Source organism: Manacus candei, unplaced genomic scaffold (genome assembly GCF_025592945.1).
Source record: "Manacus candei isolate 608988 ecotype Guabito, Panama unplaced genomic scaffold, ASM2559294v1 h1tg000040l, whole genome shotgun sequence".
Taxonomy (NCBI): Eukaryota; Metazoa; Chordata; class Aves; order Passeriformes; family Pipridae; genus Manacus; species Manacus candei.
The window spans coordinates 1,876,480-1,899,056 of NW_026138088.1; the positions used below are offsets into that span (position 1 = coordinate 1,876,480).

At 60.1% G+C, this 22,577-nt stretch overlaps 1 protein-coding gene across 1 annotated transcript in view; it reads right to left on the reverse strand.

Moving 5' to 3' along the window:
* Window positions 1–22,577, reverse strand: part of LASP1 (LIM and SH3 protein 1) — a 32,665-nt gene that overhangs the window by 2,917 nt on the left and 7,171 nt on the right. Inside the window, exons 3-6 of the mRNA XM_051794804.1 lie at window positions 10,728–10,812; window positions 3,270–3,377; window positions 540–696; window positions 359–450 (exon numbers count right to left, since the gene is read on the reverse strand). Coding sequence (XP_051650764.1) covers window positions 359–450; window positions 540–696; window positions 3,270–3,377; window positions 10,728–10,812 — 442 coding nt within the window. The remainder of the gene's footprint in view (window positions 1–358; window positions 451–539; window positions 697–3,269; window positions 3,378–10,727; window positions 10,813–22,577) is intronic.

Below are 22,577 nucleotides of genomic sequence, written 5' to 3' on the forward strand. Positions count from 1 at the left end.
GCACCAGAACTAGGACAGGAGGATCTTAAGCTGCACCAGGGGAGGTTTAGGGTGGACATTGGGAAGAAGTTCTTCACAGAGAGAGTGACTGGGCACTGGAATGGGACACTGGGCATTGGAATGGGCTGCCCAGGGAGGTGGTGGGGTCACCAGTCCCTGGAGGTGTTTGAGCAGAGCCTGGATGTGGCATCAGTGCCACGGTCTGGGTGACAGGGTGCTGTTGGCTCACGGGCTGGACTGGATGATCTCAGAGGTCTTTTCCAACCTGGCTGACTGTGATTCTGTGACTCAGAACGAACCCCCCCGGGGGTGGGAAGCAGGGGGCTGGTGCTGGGGGGCTGCTCTGGGCTGTACTCACCCCCCCTGCAGACGGGGCACTGCGCTGTGTCGAGGCCGGAGCCGCCGGCTCCTTGTATCCGTAGGACTGGGACGGCGGCTGCTGCTGGTACACTGCGGGGGGAAGGACGTGAGGTGGGACATGGGGGGCACAGCAAAGCCCCTCACAGAGCCCTGGCTGCCCCCCCTGCCCCGGGCCTCACCTGGGTTGGTGGGCTGGACGTGGTGGGACGGCTGGTGCTGCTGCTCGGCGGGTCTCCGGTACCCGGAGCTCTCCTGGGAATTCCTGCGCTCCGGCTCCGAGCCCTCGCTGGGGCTGGGGCCCATCCTGCTCCGCTCGAACTCCTCGTGGTATTTGATCTGCAGGGGTGGCAGAGGAGGGAGAGCTCAGGCCTCACCCAGCCCGGCCCTGGCAGCAGCTCCTCGCAGTGAACAGGCAACGGGGTGAGAGGAAACGGCCTCAAATTGGGCCACGGGAGGTTGAGATCAGATATCAGGGGAAATTTCTTCATGGGAAGGGTGGGCAGGCACTGGAACAGGAGTCACCAGCACTGGAAGTGCTAAAAACATGTGGATGTGGCACTTGGGGACAGGGTTTAGTGGTGACATGGCAGTGCTGGTTAATGGCTGGACTCCACGAGCTTTGAGGGTTTTTCCAGCCTGAATGATTCCATTATTCTTTGAGCCTTCATCTCATCCCAGCTCATTCCTTTTTGAGACCAAGGATTCAGCATCAGCCACTCCCACCCTCCCTGGCAGTCCCAGGGGGGCTTCTTCCCCCCCAGAGCACAGGGACACTTGCTCAGGTTTGTGGAATGGAAAGGAGGAGGTTCCTGGGTCCTACCAGTGGGATATATGGAAATTTTTCAGGATGAGGTGCAAGACCATGCTCCCAATCCACAGGAACATGGAGCAAAAGCCCCTTTGGGAATCCCCAGCTGCAACCCCCCCATCCCACAGCCAGGGACACAGGAGGAAAGGGTTAACCCAGCCACGGGGGCACCAGTGTAAAAATTCCCCCCCCCTGGTGTTAATGAATGCATTCCCACCGGGAAGCACCTGGAGCCTGTTCATCTCCTGGTTAAACTGTGATTTCCTGAAGGGCACCACAGCAGGAGCCTGGAGCAGAGCCACCCTTCTGGGAGGGGAAAAAGGCCTGGAGGGGAGCACCCCACTCCTCTGGGTGGTGTGGGGACCCCGGGGAACCTGGGGACAGCCTCAGGAACAGCCTCAGGAACAGCCTCAGGAACAGGGACAGCCTCCAGGACGGGTACAGCTCCGTTCCCAGGGGGGTTTCCCCACCTTCACTGAGGGCAGTTTGGGGCGCGGCCGTGCTGGGACCCCCTTTCCTGCCCCTGTTGCTGCCCTGGCAGGGCAGTGCTGAGGCTCAGACAGGCTCCTGCAGGGACAGGGTTTGTCTCTGTGTCTTCAGTAAGTGGGTCACGGCCACCCCGGGCTGGCAGGGACGCCGGGGAAGCTGCTGCCAACTGTGCCCGTGGCTGGCAGAGGGTGAGGGGGCTGAGCAGAGGGACCAGGGCCGGGCCCAGCTCTCTGCTGGGTGGTTTAGTGCCCCCAGACCTCCCCACCTTCTGCCCAAACACAGCCCCTTGCACGGCAGGGAAGCTGAGCTCGGCTCCTGCCAGCTCGGAGCCCACGGAGAAGCTGCCCCAGGGAAAACCTTCCAGCCAGGTCCCCTTCCCAAGCCTTGCCCAGCCTCTCTGTCCTGGGGTTTGGTGGGTCAGCAACAGCCCACAGCTCCCTGAGGAGAGAGCAGCGTTTGCCAAGGAACTGGGAGAAGGGAGCAGAAGGAGAGGGAATAAACATCCCCCTCCTGCCCTGCTGGGGCTTCTTGGGGGTGTGTGAGGGGGCATGAAATGACCCCCCCGGGGCACAGGCACCCCCCTCCCTCTCCCTGCATTCCAGCGAGCCCAGCCCCCTTCCCTGGCCACCCCAGCAGCTCCCACAGAGGGATTCTGTCCCCAGGGCAGGGATTCTCATGGATAGAAAAGCCAGAGCAGCCCAGGGTGCAGAGCCAGGGGCAGGAGAGGAGCTCACAGACACCACGAGCTCGTGGAGCCCCCAGAGAGGTTTCTCATGGAAAGGGTTGAGCAGGCAGGGAGAATCCAGCCCTTTCCCTTCCCAACAGCTTTGGTGAGGAACAGGCATGACTTTCACCAGCAGCCAAAGGTTAATGGTCTCCCTGTGCTCTGCTGGGGGGAGGACAGAGGGAGCCCAGGGGGATTTGGGGCAGGGACAGCCACACCCCGCTCCTGGTGCTGCAGCTGGACGTGTGTCCTCCTGTGCATCCCCCTGTGCATCCTCCTGTAAATCCCCCTGTGCATCCTCCTGTGCATCCTCCTGTGCATCCCCCTGTGCATCCCCCTGTGCATCCCCCTGTTTACTGTGCCTGTGCATCCTCCCCCATCACCATGGCAACGCTCCTGCATCCCCAGCCATCCCCCCCCACACAAGCCAGAGGGAGCAGGAGAGGGACAGAGCCCCCCTGTGCAGGGCCAGGAGTTGGAAGGGATGATCCCTGTGGGTCCCTCCCAGCTCAGGGTGTTCCAGGATCCCAAGTGCTGAGGGGTCCCAGTGACAACCAGGGGGGGATGGATGTGCCCCTGGGATCTGCTCCCCTGCAAAACCCCACATTCTGCTGCTCCCTTCCCACTTTTCACAGTCAACATGGAGCATCTTGGACACCCCTCTGGATGCAGCTGCAGGATCCAGCAGCTCGGAGGAGCAGGGGGAGGCACAGGAGGGTCACAGGATGCCCAGGAAAACAAAGCTGCCAGGCTTTCAGGCTGCCAGGCTGTCCCTCAGCAGCTGTCACAGCCAGTGGTCCCCTCCTGGTTGCACAGCAGAGCCCCCCCAGCCCCCCCAGCCCCGGGAAGGTCACGGCAAGGGCACAGCAGGGATCGGGAGCCACTCACGTTGCTGATCTGATCCTGAGTCTTTTTGATCCTCTGCAGCTCCGGGGTGTCGGCCACCACGCTGAAGCCTTTGCCCTTGTTCTTCTCAAACTCCTCCTTGTAGCGAATCTGGGGACAAAGAATGAAAAACTGGGTTCAAACAGAGGGGAAGGGCGGAGAGCACAGCTGGATCCAGCAGCTGGATCCACCCACAGCCCCTCACCGTGACCCACGGGCTTCAGGGGAGGCAGCAGCACCTAACAGGGGCTTTGCCTCACCCAGGAGATCCCCCCAGGGTACCCAGGAATGGCAAAACAGGGATTTTCCAAGAGCTGGAAGACAAAACCAACTCCCCCCGAGCCCCCAGGGCTTCTTTCCCTTTCAGCAGGGGTTGGGGTCACTCGGGTTTGCTCCTAGTTCCCTGTGGGCTGCCAGGAGCAGCTGGACCATGGGATCCAGTGACCCACAGCCCCAAAAAGGCACTTCCAGCCAGGGGATGTTCAGCCACCTCTGGGAAGGAAAAGGCCTGGAACCAGAGCGTGGAGGGTGGAGGCTGGTGAAGCACAGGCTGTCCTTCTGTCTCTCTGCCAGCCCCTGACACCAGCACTGCCTCCCAGCACAGCCAGGAGCCCAAAAGTTGTGGCTTTACTTCGCCTTTTTTTTCCTTTTTAATACAGTTTTAAGGCTGGAGCTCCCAGCTCTAGCCCAGATGTGCTGCCCAGCCCAGATGTGCTGCCCAGCCCTCAGCTCTGGGGGCTGCTGGCCCTGCTGCTCCTGGCAGGACTCTGCTCCCACCAGGTCACCCAGAAGCAGAAGCAGCTTCTGCAGAGGCTGAAACCCAACCAGGGACGTGACAGCTCCGAGGGGGAAGGAAACGGGGCCCGGCAGCCACAACCCCACCCCATTTCCATAGCAGGGGGGAGCAGAAGTGCAGAGAGACACCCTGAGCCCCCCTCCACCCCCCATGGGGACCTGGCCCCCCTTCTGGGGAGAAAAGAGCCGTAAGGGGCTGGATGCAGAGCCCTGTTTCCCAGGGATTCACCTCCCTGGAGCTCCCCCTGAGCTCTGCAGGTCTCACGTTGTCACTGCAGTGAAAAGGTCACCGGGGGCTCTCACGCCACCAGGACGGACACACAGCCATGCCCAGCCCTCCTGGAGCTCTCCTGGAGCTGGGCTGGCTCCACGAGGCAGGACTCTGCAGACCCCACCCTGCTCCCACACGCCGGGATAAATCCGGGAAGCAGAGCTGGAAGCGTGGCGGGAACGAGCCCGTGAACCCGGCACAGGCACCCCCACGGACAAGGACCTCCCGTGCTCCTGCCCCTCCAGACCTCCCAGCCCTGCCTCCCAGTCCAGCTGGGCCCGGAAACACCTCTCAGGAAAGGCTGCCAAGGATTTTAGAACGTTTGGAGGAGCCAAGACACACCCCCATGGCCGGCCGGGCTCTCCCGGGCTCTCCCATCTCCAGCAGAATCCAAACCCTGCTGGAGCACCCAGGGCAGACCATGGAGCAGGTCCTGCCCCCTCCCTGCTCCAGAGTGACACAGGAAACACGAGATTGCCAGGGAAAAAATGAGACACTGTGGGGTTTGTGTCGCAGAGAAGCTGCAGGCTCAGACCAGCTCCGTGTGTCCCACACCCCATCCAGCCCTGCCAGGACCTTGGGGGGGCTTGGGGGGCACAGCACCCACTGTTTGGATTTTGCCTGGAGCAGGGGGGATGCCAGACTCCATGGGCAGACTGGATTAGTGGTACAGACACCCCAGAACTTTCCAACACACAACATTCCCTCTTCCTGCCCTGCAAAGCAGGAGGAATCAAGCTGTGGGAGCATCTCCCAGCCCCTCCACCTTCCCCACCAAGGGCCACAGAACCCCTGGATAGATGGGATGAGCTGAGTCAGGCCCCATTTCTCACTGATTTGTCATTAGAAAGCAAAAGCTTAATGACCCACAGCTCGATGGCCCTGCAGAGCCCACCCCGGGGCACTGCCACCACCCCCAGGATGCCAAAGCACAAACACAGGGCACAAACCTCCCTCTGCTTGAAGCAGCAGGAGGGAAAGAACAAAACCTCTGACCTGTCTGGGGTAAAGGACAACTCGAATTTCCCCGGGGGGGAGGGAAAGGGAGGTTTGAACAACCAGGAACTAAAGGTTAACTGAGCTGTGACACAAAACCTGTGACACAAAACCTGTGACACAAAACCTGTGACACCAAACCTGTGACACACCGGGACAGGGTCAGGAGGGGGTGACTCAGCCCTGCAGCTGCTCTGGAACCACCAGCCCCAGTTTGCCCAGGGACAGGGGCTGTGTTTTGTCTCTGTTTCCCAAAAAGGAGAGGGTTCATCCCACAGCCACCCCCTGCACACGCACACAGAGCTGATGAGCCGTAAGAAATCCAGGCTGGAAAGATAAGGAATCACCAAGCAAGGAGCCAATCCCACTGCCAGGCAGTTCCTCTGATCAGTTCTGTGTTTTCACCCTCCTAAATCCCACCCCCCCTGTTTTCAGGATACAGGAATTCAGCCCTAAAACCCTGCAGGATGGGGATGCCTGGCTGCATCCCTGTGACAATAATCACACAACAGGAATAAAACGGCATCCACAACGAATATTCCAGGAGGAACTGCTCCCTCTCCGCGCTCCTGAGGACGTGTGCATCCATGTGTTACCCAGAGGGAGCCGGAGGACAGCCCTTCACACATCACAGCCCTTCAGCTCGGGCACATCCAACCCCTCCCCAGGCACATCCAACCCCCCTCCCCGCGCCACGTCCGCGCTGCCACCGACACCGAGGTGACAACGGAGCTCCCGGAGGTGCCAGCACGGCAGGAACGGGATCCAGGCACCTGCTTCCCACCCACGGGCCCCTCCACCCCGGGGCAGGAAGGGCTGTGCCCCAAACCCACCCACGGAGGGGCTCGGAAAAGGAGCCCCGGGGGCCGGGAACCTGCAATTTGCCCGCCGCGCGTGGGCTGCGGGAGCGGCCCCGCGGGCACCGGGGCTGTCACTTCGGGGACACGTTTAAACACACAGGGCAAATCAGCCGGCAGCTGCCAGTGACCGGAACGGGAGACGCCTCCCCGGCGGGACACAAATAGCGGAGAGACGTGACACTGCTGGGGCACTGCTGGGACAGTGCTGGGACACTGCTGGGGGGGGTCTGGCAGCCTGCCCTGCACCCCACCCTGGGCACCCTGGTCCTGCCATCCTGCCCCTGCACATGTCCAGCACCCCATCCTTGTCACCCCATCCCTGCAGGTGCCCAGAATCCCATCCCTGTCACCCCATCCCTGATATCCTTTCCCTGCAGCTGCCCAGCACCCTGTTCCTGTCACCCCATCCCTGCAGCTGCCCAGCACCCCATCCCTGTAACCCCATCCCTGCAGCTGCCCAGGATCCCACCCATGTCACCCCATCCCTTATATCCTGTCCCTGCAGTTGCCCAGCACCCCACCCTGGGCACCTCATCCCTGTCACCCCGTCCCTTATATCCTCTCCCTGCAGCTGCCCAGCACCCTCTCTCTGTCACCCCATCCCTGTCACCCCCTCCCTGCACGTGCCCAACACCCCATCCCTGTCACCTCATCCCTGATATCCCATCCCTGCAGTGCCCAGCACCCCACCCTGGGCACCTCATCCCTGTCACCCCATCCCTGATATCCTGCCCCTGCAGCTGCCCAGCACCCTGTCCCTGTCCCCCTGTCCCCGTCCCCCCATCCCTGTGCATCCACAGCCCCTTTCCCAGCGATGCTCCCGTGATCCAGCCCCTTTCCCAACCACCCCAGGGCAGAGCAGGGGGGTCTTTCTGGTGGAGGGAATGCAGGATCAGCCCCCTTGGGATCGTCCATGAGGAGCCCGACTCTCCAGCCCCACAGGAGCCTGGCTCCAGAGGAATGGGAAAAGCTTCTGGGGAGCATCCCTCTCACTGCCCTCCCCCAGCTGGAAGGCCCTGGCAGAGGACACAGACCCAGCAAACCCCCTTTTCCCACCGCAGGGAAGCCCAGCCAGGGATTCTCCAGAGGGACACAGGACCAACAGCTTTGGCTGACAAACACAAGCCTGAAGGCAAGATGTGACAGTTCACACAGCCCTGATCTTACCCCACAGGGAATTTTACCCCTGGATGCACGTGCAGACCCCGCCTGTCCCGGGCAGAGCTGGGATGTGCTTTTTGGATGGCACTGGAACTGGCAAACTGGCGCAGGAGGCTCCTGCCAGGCTGCCAGCAGAGCCAGCCAGCCTCTTCCACGAGCCTTTCCCTGTCTCAGCCAACAGCCCCAGTTCATCCAGTTCATTTGCAGGACTCTGAAGCCTCCTGCCTGCCCTGGCAGGGCTGGAGTGACCGAGTCCATGCCCAGGGCTCTGCTCAGCTCCTGCAATTAGTGAGGGGACTGTCAATAACCCAGAGCAGCTGCAGGGGTTCCAGCTGGAACGCTCCAAGAAACACAAATGTTTGGAGCTTGGAAAATGGGAGACTCCCTTTGTAGGCAGAACAAAGGCAGAGAGGAATTAAGATCTTATCTGGAGTGTGTTTAGGATCCCTCCTCCCCCGGGCTCTGGGTGATCCAGCCTGGCGGCTTCCACCTGGTTCAGCTTTGCCACCGACCTGCCTCCTGCATCCCCCCCTTTCCTGCATCCCTCCCCTCCTACATCCCTCCCCAGTCCTTCTGCAGGGGCTCTGCCAACACCCAAAGCTCCAGCACCCCCCTCCACTCGTGGAAATCCCACTTTGCAGCTCACCTCGGGGTGAATGCAACTCTGAGGAGGTGGGTGCTGGTGCCTGGCAGACCCTGCCTGCACCTCAGCCCCTCTCCTGACGTGCAGCCAAGGCTGCAGAGGGCTCTTACAGCCCTGTGCTATCCCAGCTCCATCCCCCAAAGCCCAGGAGACCCCCGGGGGCCGGGCATGGCTGCTCCTGTCCCGGGGACGGGGGTGCCGTGGGGGTTTGGGCTGTGCTGACCAACTGGAGGTGCAGGGTGGAAAAAAGACACCCCCTCCCCCTGCCAGGCTGGTCCCAGCCACCCCCCGAGGAGCTGCAAGTCCCACCCAGGCCCAGGAGAGCCCAGGCACAGCACAGACCCTCCCCTGGGTGCCCTTTAACAACCAACAGCTAAGGAAGAGCCCGGAGCCCCCGGCGCTGGAGCCTCCTCGGCGCAGCAGCATCTCGCCGGTTACCATGGAAATTGTGTCCCCTCGTCCCTGTCACTGCTCCACGGACACAAACCCAGCCCCAGGCTGGGCTCCAGCTCTCAGCCTGAGCCAGGCTGCACTCAGGCAAGGCAGGGAGAGCTGTTGGGCAACTCCCTGAGAGGAAGAGCCCTCACAGGAGCCGAGGTTTCACAACCCCAGGGGCACCGCCAGCCCTGGCTGCTGCAGGTGAGGTCTGAGCTCCCCCCTCCTCCTCCTGGATGCATTCCCAGGGAATCTGCTTCTCAGCCCCTGACACTCTCAGGCTGATGGGAAGAGAATGAGGAAGGTCATGGCATCCTTCAGTGTGCTGATCCCAAAAAAATGACCGTTCACCCCAAAACCACCGCGGAAAACACTGGGCTGTGCTCCCTCCACCCAGGACAGCACCGAGCCACCAGGCCTTGCTGACAGCACCCCAGGCTGCCTTAGTGCCCCTTTTCAAAGGGAAAAAAAGGAGTTAAAGAGACTCCCAGAGCAGTTGCCACATCCTGTGTTCTCCTGAGTCACTGACTCAAGCCCAAATCGCCTCTGGATGTGTTTTCTCCCGGCACAGCTTCACCAGGAACACAGGGCTGCACTTCTGTCACAGCCCAGCTCGTGACAAGGGCTCAGGGCATCACTTCAGATGCTCCAACACGGCCCCTCAGCAGAGCAAAGTCCCACCAGAGAATCCTGGGATCACTAAGGTGGGAAAATCCCTCTGAGATCAAGTCCAACCATTAACCCAGCGCTGCTGTGTCACCACTGAGCCCTGTCCCAAAGTGCCACAGCCACAGGCTTTTTTGGACACCTGCAGGGGTGGTGATTCCATCCTGGGCAGCCTCTTCCAGTGCTTGACCATTCCTTCAGTGAAGGAATTTCCCCAATATCCAACCTGCCCCTCCCCTGGCACAGCTGGAGGCCGTTCCCTCTCCTCCTGTCCCTTGTTCCCTGGGAGCAGAGCCCGACCCCCCCCAGCTCCCCCCTCCTGTCAGGGGGTTGCAGAGCCAGAAGGTCCCCCCTGAGCCTCCTTTTCCCCAGGCTGAGCCCCCCCAGCTCCCTCAGCTGCTCCTGCTGCTCCAGCCCCTTCCCCAGCTCTGCTGCCCTGACCCCCAGGCAGGGTCACCCACCCAAAGGCCCCTTCCAGCCCTACCCCTGCCCTTCCAGCAGCTTTCCCACAAAACTGATGCCCACATTCCCGCCCTCAGTGTTCTGGAGCAAAAGGAGAGCTGGGATCACTCCGTGGCCCACCCAAGGACAGTCCCCAGCACGTCACTGGGAGTTCCCAGCCCACACCCTGCTCAGGGCTGGGGACTCTGCTGATCCAGGGACACCTCCAGGGGATCAAACGGGACACGTCTGGACAACACCCTCTCCAGCAGGCTCTGCTCTTCCCACCAGAGAGAGAAATCCTTATCTGTGCCAGTCCTTATCCCTCCATCTGTTTATTCCTGCCTGCCAGAGCTTTCAAGCCCTACGAGATTTCGGGTTTACCTGAAATACCCCCCCGGGAGAGTCAATGCTTGTCCAGGTGGAGGATCTGCCACCTCACCTGGATGGCACCTGGGGAAAGGCAAGGGCTGGGAGAGGGACATTCCCACCTCTGGGAGGTCCCAGCAGCCGGGAATGAAGGGAGCAGCAAACAGGGGTGGGGTGGGTGAGACCTGAGAGGAGGGACCTGCCCCCCAAACCAGAGTTATCCCGGAGCTGTCAGGGTTGGAAGGGACCTCTGGAGACCACCCAGTCCAACCCCCCTGCCCAGGCAGGGCAGGTGACACAGGAGTGTGTCTGGGTGGGTTTGGGATGTCTCCAGAGAGGACCATCCATGACATTCCTCTGCCACCTCTGTGGGAAGAAGTTCTTCCCCAGGTTGAGGTGAACAGTTCTGCATGTTAAATATTCAATATTCAATATTCTTCATGTTAAATGTCCAATCCCTCTCTCAAGCTCAGGTCAAAATCCCAAGGTCTGGCTTAAGGCCCCTGGAGAACAGAGTCAACCTCGTTGTCCTCCTGTGCTGGGGAATTATCCTGGAAGGGAAAAGGATGCAGCTCCAGCAGGAGGGAGCAGGAGATCAGCACTCCAGAGGTACAAAGAGAAGTGACAAACACAGCGTTGCCACTGGGTGAGTGACTGGGGACATTAATTCAGGAGCCTCCCAAAGCCAGACACAGACAGAACTTCCAAAACACGGAACTACCAAACAAAAACAGAATGGAAAAAGACTGTGGTTTTTTTTTTTTTTTCCATACAGTATGAAAGTCTGGAGCTCTGGAGGGCCCACCTGGCTGTGAAATGCTCACCTGGCTCTGGAGCTCACTCTGCTGCTTTAGGCGCAGGTTCTCGGGGGTGTCTGCCACCATGGTGAAGGATTGCTTCGGGTAGTGTCTGGGGAGGGAAGGAGATCATTAATCCCACTGATCCCCTGCTCCCTGCCCTCTCCCTCCCACCCCAGGACCACCAGCCCCGTCACCTCAGGTGCTCCGACACGGCCCAAGGTCCCACAGCATGGAATTATGGAATCATTAAGGTTGGAAAAGCCCTCCAAGACTGTGGGGTCCAACCATTCCCCAGCACTGCTGTGTCACCACTAAAACGTGTCCCCAGGTGCCACATCCATAACACTTCCAGTGCTTTGGTCCCACTGTGGAGGAGCCAGAGCTGGGGACACATCCCCTCGTGGCTTTGGCAGCTGCCATTTGGGATGGTGGGGAATTCTCAGCTGGGATTTCGGACAGTGGGATCTCCCCCCGTGCCCGACACCTCCCCAGCCTTCCCACTGGGTTCTCTCCCAGCCTCGACATATCAACTTCAGGTTTATCAAAGAAAAAAAGGGCAAGAGGAGCCCTTTTTTTTTCCCCCAGGGACAAATCCATTCCATGTCTGTTCCTGCCTGGCTTCTGGAGAGGCCTTAACACACCATCAGCATCCCTCAGCCAGCCCTCAGGGTGCCATCAGCCCTGGAAAGCTGCTGACTCTGGTCCACAGTGACTTGGCCCATCACAGTTTCAGCTGGGAAGGGTCACAGGGGGAGGTGGGAGGGTTTAGTTGCTGCCCTGACTGAAGTTTCAGCCACACCACCCTCACGCTGTGGTTTCCTGGCGCTGCAGAGTGTCCTGATCCCGAACCACGTCAGCAAAACCTGCCTGGGAAAACAGGCAGGAACAGGGAGAGGAGCCCAGGGAGAAACCCAGGGAGAGCCCTGGGAGAGAGCAAATATCCAGTGCTCGAGCTGGAGGCTGCTCCCAGCCCTTTCCCAGCAGATGGATGAACCTCTCGTGGCCATTCCCACCCCCAGGAGACGTGGAAAAGAGCACGAGGCAAATCCCTGGATAACAGTGGGATAACACTCAGCTGGGCCCAACCAGACCCCCCAGGGGCTGTTATTTCTGGGGTCTCTCAGCTGCCAAGGAGTGGTTGAGTCAGTCCCAACGCTGTGGAGCTTCACCACCCGGGCCCTGGTCCTTCCCTGGGGTCATCCCGGGGGATGCTCCTGCCCAGGGCTGTGTCCGGAGCTCTGCCCGTGGGACAGAGGGGACAGCCTGCAAGAGCAACACTCCCAGCCTGGCTGTGGAGGCAGAACCCTCCCTTTGAGCACAACACTGCCCAGGAAAAGCCCAGGGAGGGAACCTGACCTGGAGCAGATGGTCGCTGTGCCCCTGGGCTGGTAGAGAAACCCAACACACCCCTCGGAGAGCACAGAGGGGGGAACTGCTTTGGGAAGGGGCAGAGATTTCTCTTCCTACTTTTGTTAAAGTAGAATTCACCATCGGGGCTCCTCCAAACCCCTCCAGAGACTTTCAGGAAGTTCCTGCTGAGAGCAGGAGGCTCAGGGATGGCACCAGCCCAGCCCCGGGTCACACTGAGCACACATGGCTTTGGGGCAGCACAGGGAGCTGTTCCACTTTCAAATCCATGCAGGGACTTGGATGAATTCCCTTGCCAAGCCAGGCCACCCCCTTGTCCCCTCCCTGCAGCAGCTCTCAGAGGTGACCAGGGCAGAACTGCAGCTCCTTGCAGAGGACAGCGAGCCCTCACTTGCTTTTGGGGATCTGAAGGCTCTGACACAACCCTGATCCCTGTCCCAGGGCTGTAACTCCAACTGTGCAGCTCCCACATCTCCATCAGGGAACCCCAGAATGGTTTGGGCTGGAAGGGACCTGAAAGATGAGGAAGGTTCCACCCCCTGCCATGGGGACACCCTCCATAGCCCAGGTTGCTCCAAGCCCCATCCAACCTGGCCTTGAACACTTCCAGGGATGGGGCAGCCACAGCTTCTCTGGGAATTGCATGCCAGTCCCTCCCCGCCCTCACAGGGAAGAATTCCTTCCCAACCTCCCAATCCAACCCTGCCCTCTGTCCCTTTACATCCATCCCCCCTCGTTCCTGCCCCCGCAGCCCAAACCACGCTGTCCCCTGAGGGCTGTGCAGCAAAGCCCGGGACACCTGCAGCTCCCAGCCCTCCCCAGCCCACATGAAACGGGGCTCTGTGGCTCTTGGAAGCCCCGGGGCTCTGCTCTGGGAGCTGTGTGCTCCTGGGGCAGGAGGAGGGAGCTGGGGGATGAGGGAGCTGAGGCAGCGCTGGCGGGGCAGGACAGCGGCAGATCCCCGACCACAGCCCTGCCAGAGCAGCACATACCTCGGCCAGGCAGCAGTGCAGGAAACTCGAGATTAAAAATAGCTGCCTCAGCCTCGCTGGAGACAGAAGGAGAACCCACCTCACACACAGAAACCACCCAGTGCAGCTGTGGTTTGCACAAAGGGGAAAAGGCAGCTCAGCTCCTCACTGCAGGTCCCTCCCGCTCCCAGCCTTGCAGGGGAGCCCAAAAATACACCCCCACCTCCTCATCCCACACCTTGTCCTGCTGGGCACTCCCAATGTCCCACTGTCTCCATCCCAGGGTGCCAAAGGGATGGGGAGTGTTCTGCCCATCTGGGGACAGAGCAGCTGACGGGGCTGGGCTGTGAGACCCCAACCAGCCCCCCAAAAACACACCTCCCTGCTCCACAGCTTGTCCTTGCTGGACATTCCCACTGCTTTGGGGACTTGGGAGTCAACACCAGGGTGCCAGAAGAGTGGGAAACGTTCTGCTGACGGATCTTGACCCCCCAGCCCTCCTCTGTCCCCAGCACGTGGGGACACGCAGGATGCAGCCACAACCACAGCAAAGAAGCCCAAATGAACCCTCCCCACCCCTCAAACACCAAGCAGCAAGGCTGAGAAGGACAAGAATCAGTTTTACCCAAACAACAGATCACCAACTGCTTGAAGGGTTCAGCCTAATCTCTGTTTAATCTGATTAGAGGGGGTATAATACTGTGTGCTCGGGCTCCTTCCCAGTGCCTCCAGCACTGGTGTGTCAAGGATTCCCACTGGGATCCAGTGTCAAGGCAGGTACTTCCCTGAGCCACTGCCTGTGGCTGCTGCAGAGAAATTCCTGCATTAAAACTCCAACAGTGTGATTTTCTGGGAGGGTCCTGAGCTCACCAGGAGCCACAGGACACCGGGAGGACACCACAGCACAGGGGATGAGGGGAAACGGTCTGACACTGCACCAGGGGAGGTTTAGGTTGGATATCAGGGAAAAGTTCCTCCTGGAAGGGGTGGTCAGGCACTGGAACAGGGAAGTGGTGGAGTCACCACCCCTGGAGGTGTTCGAAAACCTGTGGATGTGGCACCTGGGGACAGGGTTTAGTGGGGACAGGGCAGTGCTGGTCCATGGTTGGACTGGGTGAGCTCGGAGGGCTTTTCCAGCCTTAATGATTCTGTAGGATCAGGCTATGGGATGGTGGTACCTGCTGGGCAGAGCCAGGAGCAAACCCCACCAGGATTCCGTGTCCAGGTGCCCTGAGGGAGCTGCTGGCAGAGCCAGGGCTTAATTAACAGCAGTGCTAATCCACTGAGAGCAGCACCTCGGCTGGGGGGGCACAAGGGGACAGACCAGGCTCCCCTCCTGCCCCTGGCACTGCTCCCAGCCTGGAGCCCTTCCCTGAGTGGCTGGGAAGTCCCAGCCTGACTCAGACCAAGGTCAGAGCAAACAAAGCCACGTTCTGAGCACCAGCAGCTCGATCCCTGAGTGTTCCAGAACATGGAAGGAGTCCCTGGACCATGGCAGGGGGTGGAACTGGGTCCCTTTGAGGTCCCTTCCAACCCCAACCATTCTGGGCCTCTGTGAGACACCAAACACCCTCCCAGATCACTAGTTAATTCTCCAAACACCCTCCCAGATCCCTAATTCTCCATGTGCAGAGCAGGTTGGGAAGGCACGGGATAACAGACCATTCCCAGCCCAGCCACGGGAAGCGGGACAGAGCTCTGCCCCAGCACTGTGAGGACACCCCATCACCTCTCCCCGGGCTCTTTACAAAAGGCAGCAGCCTTTCCAGACATTCCCCATTTGAACAGCTCCCGGGAAATCCAAGGAGCGAGACACGGCCCCCAGTCCCGGCCCGGAGCTCCCGTCGGATCAGGATCACCGCTGCTGCCAGCAGAAATCATCCCATTGCCATGGCAACCGCATCCCATGCCCCGGGCATGCTAATAACGCTTGGGAGGAGACGAACCCCCCTCCGGCAGCAACCTCTGGCTGCGGGGAGGAGGGAAACCCCGGTCCCTGCGAGGGCTGGGGAAGGCAGGAATCCAGCCCCGTGGAGCTCAGGGAAACCGGGAAGCCACGGGAGGAGGGGGAAAATAAAAATAACCCGGCAAAGAAGAGCCTGATTCGGGCTGACAGCAAGGCTGTGCCGCGTCCTGCTCCGGCCCAGCCCGGAGAGGGAGGGCAGATGGACACCGCGGATGGAGCTGGAATTAGGCTCCCGGTGGATTCTGAGGAAATCTCCCAAGGATCGGAGGCAGCTTTGACTCCAATCCTTGAGCCCCCCGTGGGGAAGAGGCAGGAGGGATCTGTCTGTCTGCGCCAGGCGGGGGAGGAACCGCACAAATTCAGCATCTTCCCCCAGGATCGGGCACCGCTTTTCCCCGCGGCTCCCGGGAGGAGAAGGCGTTTGAGTCCTCAGGGAATTTAAGGCCAAGGGAGAAGGGGGGGGTTCCCCTGCCCAGCCAGTCCAAACAGACACACACACCCCCATCGATCCCTGCCACGCACCAGGGAGGGGCAAACCAGCTCCTCTGCATGAGAACCAGCCACAGGAGAGTCAGCAATAAATTAAACCCTAATGAGGAGGCAGGGAGGGAACTGCCTGGGAGGGGAGAGGAGGGGGAGGCTGCGTGGGAACGGGGGCTGTGCTTTGGGGGGAGCACGACCCGGTTCCCCCCCTTCTCCCAACCCAAACCCAGGCAGGGGCAGAGCCGGGGGGGGGTCCTCAGAGCCCTCCCAGCATCACCAGAAATAGGTCCTGGCAGCGGAAGCAGGAGGGGGAGGGCGGTTTGTTGCTCAACCACCTCGAAGCAGCACAAGCAGCACACACCAAAGCCACCCTAAAACCACCACAACAGCATCCCCACCAGCCAGAGGCTTCCCAAAGCGGGAGCAGCGGGAATTTGGGTGCCTGTCCCAGCGCTGAGCCCAAAGTCCAAGGAGGAAGGGGGTTAGGGTTGGTGTGCTGCCCTGTAACACCCCTGCCCTGACGTCCTTCACCCCCTTTCCTGCAGAAACACTCACTTATTCCCAATTTACTGCAACAGGTCGGGAAGCTGCAGGTAACAAAAGGCACCTTAAGGGAAGATGAAGCCCCAAAGAGCCTTAGGAAAACTCCACAGGCTCCAGGCACGAGCAGCCCAGGAAGATAAAGGGGGGGGGGAAGCTGCTTCAACCCACCCCCCTCCTGACAAACTGCGAGGAAATAATTAGTCCCACGCAGCCTGGGCTGTGACATTTGTGTAAAGTCTGCTGCTGGGGAAGAGCTCTCCAGGCAAAACCAGGAAACTTCCAAGAATAAATGGGATTCAGGGGGGGAAAAAAAAAAAGCCACCCGTGGGTGCTGCCTGAGGGAGGGGCCCCCCGGTTCCTGCCTGGGGGGTGATGCTCCAGCAGGACCCGAGCTGGCAGGAGCACCGGGGTGTTTTCCCTGCCTGAGGGGACGGGGAGGCAGGAGGGGGAAGTGGGATGAGATCCAGGTTTCGGTGGGTTTTGGGGAACGCCGGGTTTGGTGACGCTGTGGCAGCTGAGCTGTGGGTGTGAAGGGATGGAGCTGAGGGGCTGCAGAGCCCCAGGGTGGGTGTCGTGGAGCCTCAGCATCCCACAGCTGCTCCAGACAGGGATTATTTTAAGGAGAGATGGAGAAGAGCTCGGTGTCTTGGGAGGCAGAGCCGCCAGACAGCTGGGGGGGATTGGCCCGGGCACCTCGGGGTGTCTGCTCACAGACACCACATCCAGTCATCCCCTGCCTGATTAGAGCCAGAGAACACATGGAGCCCTCCCCCCACGGTCACATTAATCCCAGTGACCCGGGGGGATGTGGGGCAGTGGGACATGTGATGGAGGGAGGGCTCCGTGTGCCCCCAGCATGTCCCTGCTTGGGGAGGGGGGGCAGGAAAACACCCCCTGAATCTGCAGCTCTGCAGGACCTCGGGGGGCTGCACCCACCGGGAGAGACAGCCTGGGAATAGCACCTCCAGATCCAGCCTGGAGAGGGGGAGAGTGAGAGGAGACCTCACGGGTCTGGAGCTCTCTCAGGGGAGGTGGAAGGGCAGGCGTTGATCACCTCTGTGAGCAGGGACAGGAGCCAGGGAAGGGCTGGAGCTGTGTCAGGGAGGGTTAGGGTGGATTTCAGGGAAAGGTTCTTCCCCCAGAGGGTGGGTGGCACTGACCAGGCTCCCCAGGGCAGTGGGCACGGCCCCAAGGCTGCCAGAGCTCCAGGAGGGTTTGGACAACACTCTCAGGGACAGGGTGGGATTGTTGGGGTGTCCGTGCAGGGCCAGAGGTTGGGCTGGATGGTCCTTGGGGGTCCCTCCCAGCTCAGGCTACCCCATGATTCTACGATTTCCCACAGAACAGCCGCTGAAGGAGCACAGTGACAGCAGGGACCCCCTGCTCTCCTGAGCTTCCCCCTCCCCAGCTCAGCGCAGACCACCCGCCCCCCGAACACCCCCAGCCCAGATCCCTCCAGTCTGCAACCCCCTCCCAGCAAACAGCCCCTTTCCACCCTCAAACCCCCCCACAACCCCCCAGATCCTGCCCCAAAAAGAGGAGCTGTGTGGCCCTGAGGCCCCAGGAGGCCGCGCCGGAGGCGCCGCAGCCGCCCAGGCGGTTTTTTTCGTGGCGCTGCTAAATCAGGTCAGCGGAGTCTCCCCGGGCCAGAGATCCCGTCTGGCTCCCGCATTAGGGGCCGTGTGAGCTCGGCAGTTCCGAGGCAGATGAAAGTTTATCCGGCTGTGAACGGCTCGGGCCTCCCGGGAGGAGAAGGGCCCCGTCTGCTCCTGCAGCCACGGAGCAGAGAGATCCATCGGGGAGCCACGAGCGATTCCTGCCCCCCTCCCAGGGTGAGGATCAGGGGGGAGACTCTCCCAAACACAGCCCCTCCTCCTCAGGGGGGAAACTCTCCCAAACACAGCCCCTCCTCCCCACACACCGACTGGGAACGGCCCCTTCCCTGTGATCCATAAGCCGCCACACCTGGGAAGCATTCCCAGCATTCCCATCTCCCACCTTCCCAGCCCCACAGCAACAGTGGGAAGGCTTTGCCAGCGGTCCCACTTCCCGATCACCGTGAACCTCCGAGCACTTGCACCCCATCACATCCCAGTCCTGCCCCAAAAGCAGCGTTTCCCCCTAAGAATTCCCATCTCCAGGAGCCAAGTGGCAGCACTTGAGCTTCTTCTGCCTTTGGAGCTTCTCCCAAGCTGGAAAGGAGGTTAAATTCTCCTGGAACACCGGCAGAAACCCCTTTAGGTGCAGTGTGGCATCATCCAGCTGCTCTACAGAGACAACTAATGGGGTCTGGGAGCTACAGGACCAGACTCTGCTGCTTCAGCACAATTCAAACCCCCTCTGATCCTCCAGCAAGGCCAGTTTACTCCATGGACCACGTGTGGGATGACTGAGTGTTTAGAAGGGCCTCTCGAGCTCCAAGTGTTGCTTATATCCAGCACAGGCTGCTCTAAACCAAGGGTTCTTAGTGGGTTTATCCCTCAGCCCTGGATGCAAACACTCCCTCCCGAGGGGTGACAGTCACCCACTCATGCAGCTGGGCCAGGGATTTGGGACAGGGGAGCTAAACAAAGGAAGCAATTGGTTGTGCTCTGCCAGGAGGCTCCAGAGTTCACATCCTGCCTTTCAAAGAGTCGCTGGTTCTCGGGGACTGAGCTTAAAAAATAAACTGTCCTTCTGTCAGCAAGGAAAGCAGCCCCACAGCAGGCCTGCAGACAGCCCAGCACGGGCTGCAGGGAAGGGCTCCAGTTCCTCCCAGTGTTTTCAGGGAAAAGACTCCAGTTCCTCCCAGCATTTTCAGGGGGAAAAGCTGCCAAAATGGCTGGTCCAGCCCTCCACGTGTGCAGCTGCTGCCTGCTCCCAGCATCTGCTCCCAGCCCGCCCCAAAACCTGACTCAGAGCACAGCACAACTTTGTGGGATGGAATTTCTCAAAGACCCCTCCTGCTGCCCACCCAGTGTCCTGGTGCCAGGGCTGGAGGAGGCAGGAGAAGCCAATCCCATCCCCACAGGCTCCCACGTGGCTGTTTTGGCACAGGACACGGTGGGAACAGGGTTTTGCTCTCTGTGGGTGCAGCAGGATCCATCCCATTCCATCCCCGTCTCCAAAGCCTCTTCCAGCAGCTGCCTGAGTAAAAAAACCAGCCTATTTCCACAAACCTGCTTCAAGCCATAATGGAAATGTTTCAAGGGAATGTGGGAGGAAGGAATTGCCAGGGTGGGAATTCAGGACTCACATCTGCAAAGGGCTGCTCCCCCTCCCATCCCTGAGCCCCCCAAAGCAGAGCAGTCCCTGTCCTGCCCTCCCAGCACTGGGAACAGAGCAGGCAGAGCTTGGGATTTTCCACAAGGTTTTTTTGGCTCCAGGTATGGATAAGCAAGTTTAGGAAAGTCAACATCCATCTGGAGCCGAGGTCAGAGCGGGCAGCTCCTGGCTCTGAGGGCACTGTGAGCTCTCAGGGCACGGGGAGAGGGAAACCCACCTCAGCTTTGCACATATTCCCCTCTTCCTCACCCCAGGAGCAGCTGGAAAACTTCTTCCAGGTGTGTGGAAAACACCTGGGGCTGTTGGAAAGGAGCAACACAGTGCAGGGTGAGCCCGGGAGGGAGGGGAGGGCCCTGCACGAATCCTGGCTGGATTTCCCCCCTTCCCACCTCACCAGAGGCTTCATCCACAAAGGCTTTGCTTTGGGCTCACTGGAGCAATCCCTGGTTTCATCTCATTCCAGCACCTGGCAGGAGAAACCAGCCAGGGAGAGGTGACAGCCAGGGGTGGGGTGGAGAGCCCTGTGGAATGTTGGGATTTCCAGGGGGAACGGTGTCAGCTGGGAGAGGTCAGCAGCACTGCCAGCCCCAGGACTAAGCCCTTCCCAAGCCCTCCAGAAACAGATGCTCCACCCCAAAGAGGATTCACCAACATTCCCAGCCTTCCAGCCATCAAATCCCAGCATTACTCAGGCGCTTTCCCACACGCCACATCCTCTCTCCTCCTCAGCGAGCCCTTCCCCAAGCGCAGCAGAGCAGCGGGATCAGCCCACCACAGCACCATAGCCCCAAAATCCAGGAATTCCGGGGTTCCAGCAACTTCCCTGCCCCCCAAGTGCAGAAGAAGCAGAGTCAGCACAGAGGCAGCTCCTCCCATCCAGGAACTGGGCACAAATAAAGCCTGGGATAAACACCTGGACTCCATCCCAGCAGCACAGTTGTTCCTCTTTCCCTTCCTGCCCCCCCTCCACTTCGGAGGATCACTTTATTAGCGAGGAAAGCTGCTCCCAGATGGAGCAGGGAACGATGCCAAGAGCCGATCACTTGGCTCCTTGGAGAGCTGCTCACTAACTTTTTCCAAGCCGGGAATTAGCCCGGAGGCATCGGATCCCTTGGAAAGGCAGGGTTTTTAACGGCGAGGAATCCGCCAGGGAGGTGGTTTTTTTGGGTCATGCCCGGGGATTTTCAAGGTTTCCCAGCTCCCGCCGTGCCCGGGGAACACCAGGTGAGCTGGGCGGGATCTGCTCTCCTTGACTCAGAGGGGAGGAATTCCAGCCCCGCATCCCGATCCCCCGCCCCCCCTCCCCTCCGGGACGTTTTTGGGGCCATGCCGGGTGTGGTTTCTCCACCAGGAAAAAGCAGCTCCGGGAGGGAAAGCCGAAGTCACGGCAGATGGAGAGCGGGGACCTGCCGGCACCCCCCCCCCCCCGGGGGATATTTCTGGCAGCCTCACACAACCTTTAGCCCCTTTTCGAGGAGGAAAAAAAGAAAAAAAATGCAGGTTTTAGTGAGGGGTTTTTAGGGGTGGAGCAGCACCAAGACGTCCCGGGGCTCTGTGTTGGTGGGATGGGACAGTCTGGGATGGTGGAGCCGAGCAGGGGGTCTGGGTGGGCAGCACCATCCCACCAAAGGAGGATGTGCCAGGCCAGGCTGGGTCTCCTGGGAATGCTGCAAGTCAGGCAGGAACTTCCTGCAGCTCCTCAGCAGCAGCAGCAGGGAAAGAAACCTGAGCCCAGCCCCGGGAGCAGCAGCAGAGCCTCTGATCCACCACACTGATGTGTGTGCCCAGCCAGGGCTTTGGACAGGGATGCATCCAGCTGGGAACTGCTTGTTCAGCAGCAGGAATTCAGGCAAACCCGCAGAGATAAAGCCTGGCCTTGGCTCTTGTCTTGATGGCTTCAAGGGAGAGCAGCAGATGATCCCCTGTAGCCAAGAGAGGCAGAGAAGGAGCCTCTTGCCCAGGATTCTGCTCCTTCCCCCCATCCCAGCGTTCCCTCAGCATTCCAAGCAGCATCACTGCCCAGGGATGGCTCTGAAGCCTCCCCAGACTGAATATTCAGCTTTGAACTCCCAGACAGGATTTTCCAGGCGGGATCTGTGCTGCACACTGAGCCACAGGTACCACCTCCACTGGGACCTCCCTGCTCCCTCAGCCTCAGCACAGCTCTGCCATCCCCCCAGCACAGCCAGCTAAATATTAAAACCCACATATAATGTATATTTGGGAGCAGCTGGGCCCTCAAACACGGGTCTTGCCTGTCCCTTGTATCCAGGTTCTCCCCACAGCTTTCATTTAAACCAGTCTCAGACTTCAGCTGGATTTTTCCCTTCCTGTTCCAGTTCAAAGTGCTCACAGAGTCCAGCCCAGCCCTGGATGCTGCTCCCAGCGAGCAACCAGTCCCCCCAGTGCCCAGCTGGAGCCCAGGGAGGAGGGTGGAGACAGTCACAGCTGCCACCAGGCAATTCCCACACCCTGGCACGGGGAGGGCAGAGGGAACCAGCCCCTGTCCCCAAAGGCTTCTCAGGGATTTATTGCTGGGGCAATGTCAGAGCTGGAGGAAGCCCAGCCCTCTTCCTCCTGCTCTCTTGAAGAAAGAAACTCAGGAATTTGGCAGGAGGCCACGGCTCAAACAGAGGAGACCCTGTGCTGAGGCATGTTCAGAAAAGCAGCCTCTCTCCCTGCCAGGATAAACGTTGCTTTTCCACCCCCTTCTCCGGGGACAGAAGATTTTGTCCCTCGACTCCCTTTGGGAAGGGTGGGCTCCTCCTGGGCTGGCCTTTGCCAGGCACTCTCACCTTGCCTGGAGTTTCTCATTCCCCAGGACCCTCTCCAGAGGGAACCAGCCCTCCATCCAAACTTGGAGCTTCCCTTCACTCCCCCCCCAGCCCCTGGAACTGCAACCCGGGGCTGGCAGAGCCTCCTGTGCCAGCAGCTTCCAGCTGCTCCTCACTCCCCTCTGCTCCAAGACAGGCACAGTGGGAAGAACAAAGGATCCAACTCAAGTTTCTGTGCACAATTCCAAACATCCAGAGCTGCCCTGGGGGGCAGGGGCAGGACAGGCAGAGGTTGGGAAGGGGTTAAAGCAGCAGCAGCATCAAAGGGAGCCCTGAGAGAGGGGGCTGAGAAACTGAGATGGGTCGAGGTTGCGCAGACTCCTCGGAATGTCAGGAATTTCCCATTATTATCCCACTTCCCTTCCAGCAGCCTGCAGGGAGAGCACAAGCACAGGACCCCAGGCCCCGGGATGGGCATGTCCTGGGGGCAGGGTTCCCGTGGTCC